This window comes from Cryptosporidium hominis (genome assembly GCF_000006425.1).
Source record: "Cryptosporidium hominis TU502 chromosome 5 CHRO015166, whole genome shotgun sequence".
In the NCBI taxonomy this organism is placed as follows: Eukaryota; Apicomplexa; class Conoidasida; order Eucoccidiorida; family Cryptosporidiidae; genus Cryptosporidium; species Cryptosporidium hominis.
Window position 1 is genome coordinate 1 of NW_666157.1, and position 705 is coordinate 705.

A 705-nucleotide genomic window follows, 5' to 3' on the forward strand; every position below is an offset into this window, starting at 1 on the left:
ATTTAATTATATTATTTTTTTTTAATAAAGAGTACAGATTTTGGATTAATTTTGATGAATGCTACTTTATTTTTTTTAATATTATTTTTAGTTTATGCAAAGTCACAAAAGCCCATTAAAAACGAAATCGAACTACGAGAAAATGAAAATATAAAGATACCTGTATTTCTTGATAATTTCAGTAATAAGTTGGGATTGGATTTGGTTATAGGAAAAAAAACTGTTCGATTGGTTATTGATACATTGAATGAAGGAATTCGACTATTTCAAGATGGTACAGAAGCTTGCAATAAAGGCAAGTTAAGTTACTCATTTAGAAGTGGAACCGGGTTTGAAGACGATAGTGAAATTAGTAGGGTTGGGAAAGCTCAATGGAATAATGATAGTTGTTATGATCCGCTCTCATCAGACTCGGCTTCTTGGTGTTATAATAAGGATCACTGCAGAATTAGTTATTATATGGATTCTTATATATGTGAAAAGAAAAAGGAATTTCCAGATACTAGAGAAAATGGGATTTTTAATACTTTTTTTCATTCAAATGAAAGGGTTTATGATGGTATAAGTAAATTTGAAGTAATGTTAGAAGGAAATGAGCTTGTGATAGTTNCATGGATGGGTCCAGAATGGGTTTACAAGAATTCCCAATTAAACTTATAATGAGCGATTTTATTTACAGGAAATGGAGAAAATTGGGCATTCTTT

At 29.7% G+C, this 705-nt stretch overlaps 1 protein-coding gene across 1 annotated transcript; it reads left to right on the forward strand.

Annotated features, from left to right (window-relative positions):
* The first annotated feature begins 54 nt into the window (after positions 1-54).
* Chro.50458 (hypothetical protein) lies at positions 55-660 on the forward strand. Its single annotated transcript, XM_659741.1, has 1 exon — positions 55-660. One exon carries the CDS (start codon positions 55-57, stop codon positions 658-660), a length of 606 nt encoding a protein of 201 aa, XP_664833.1.
* Positions 661-705: the final 45 nt, after the last annotated feature.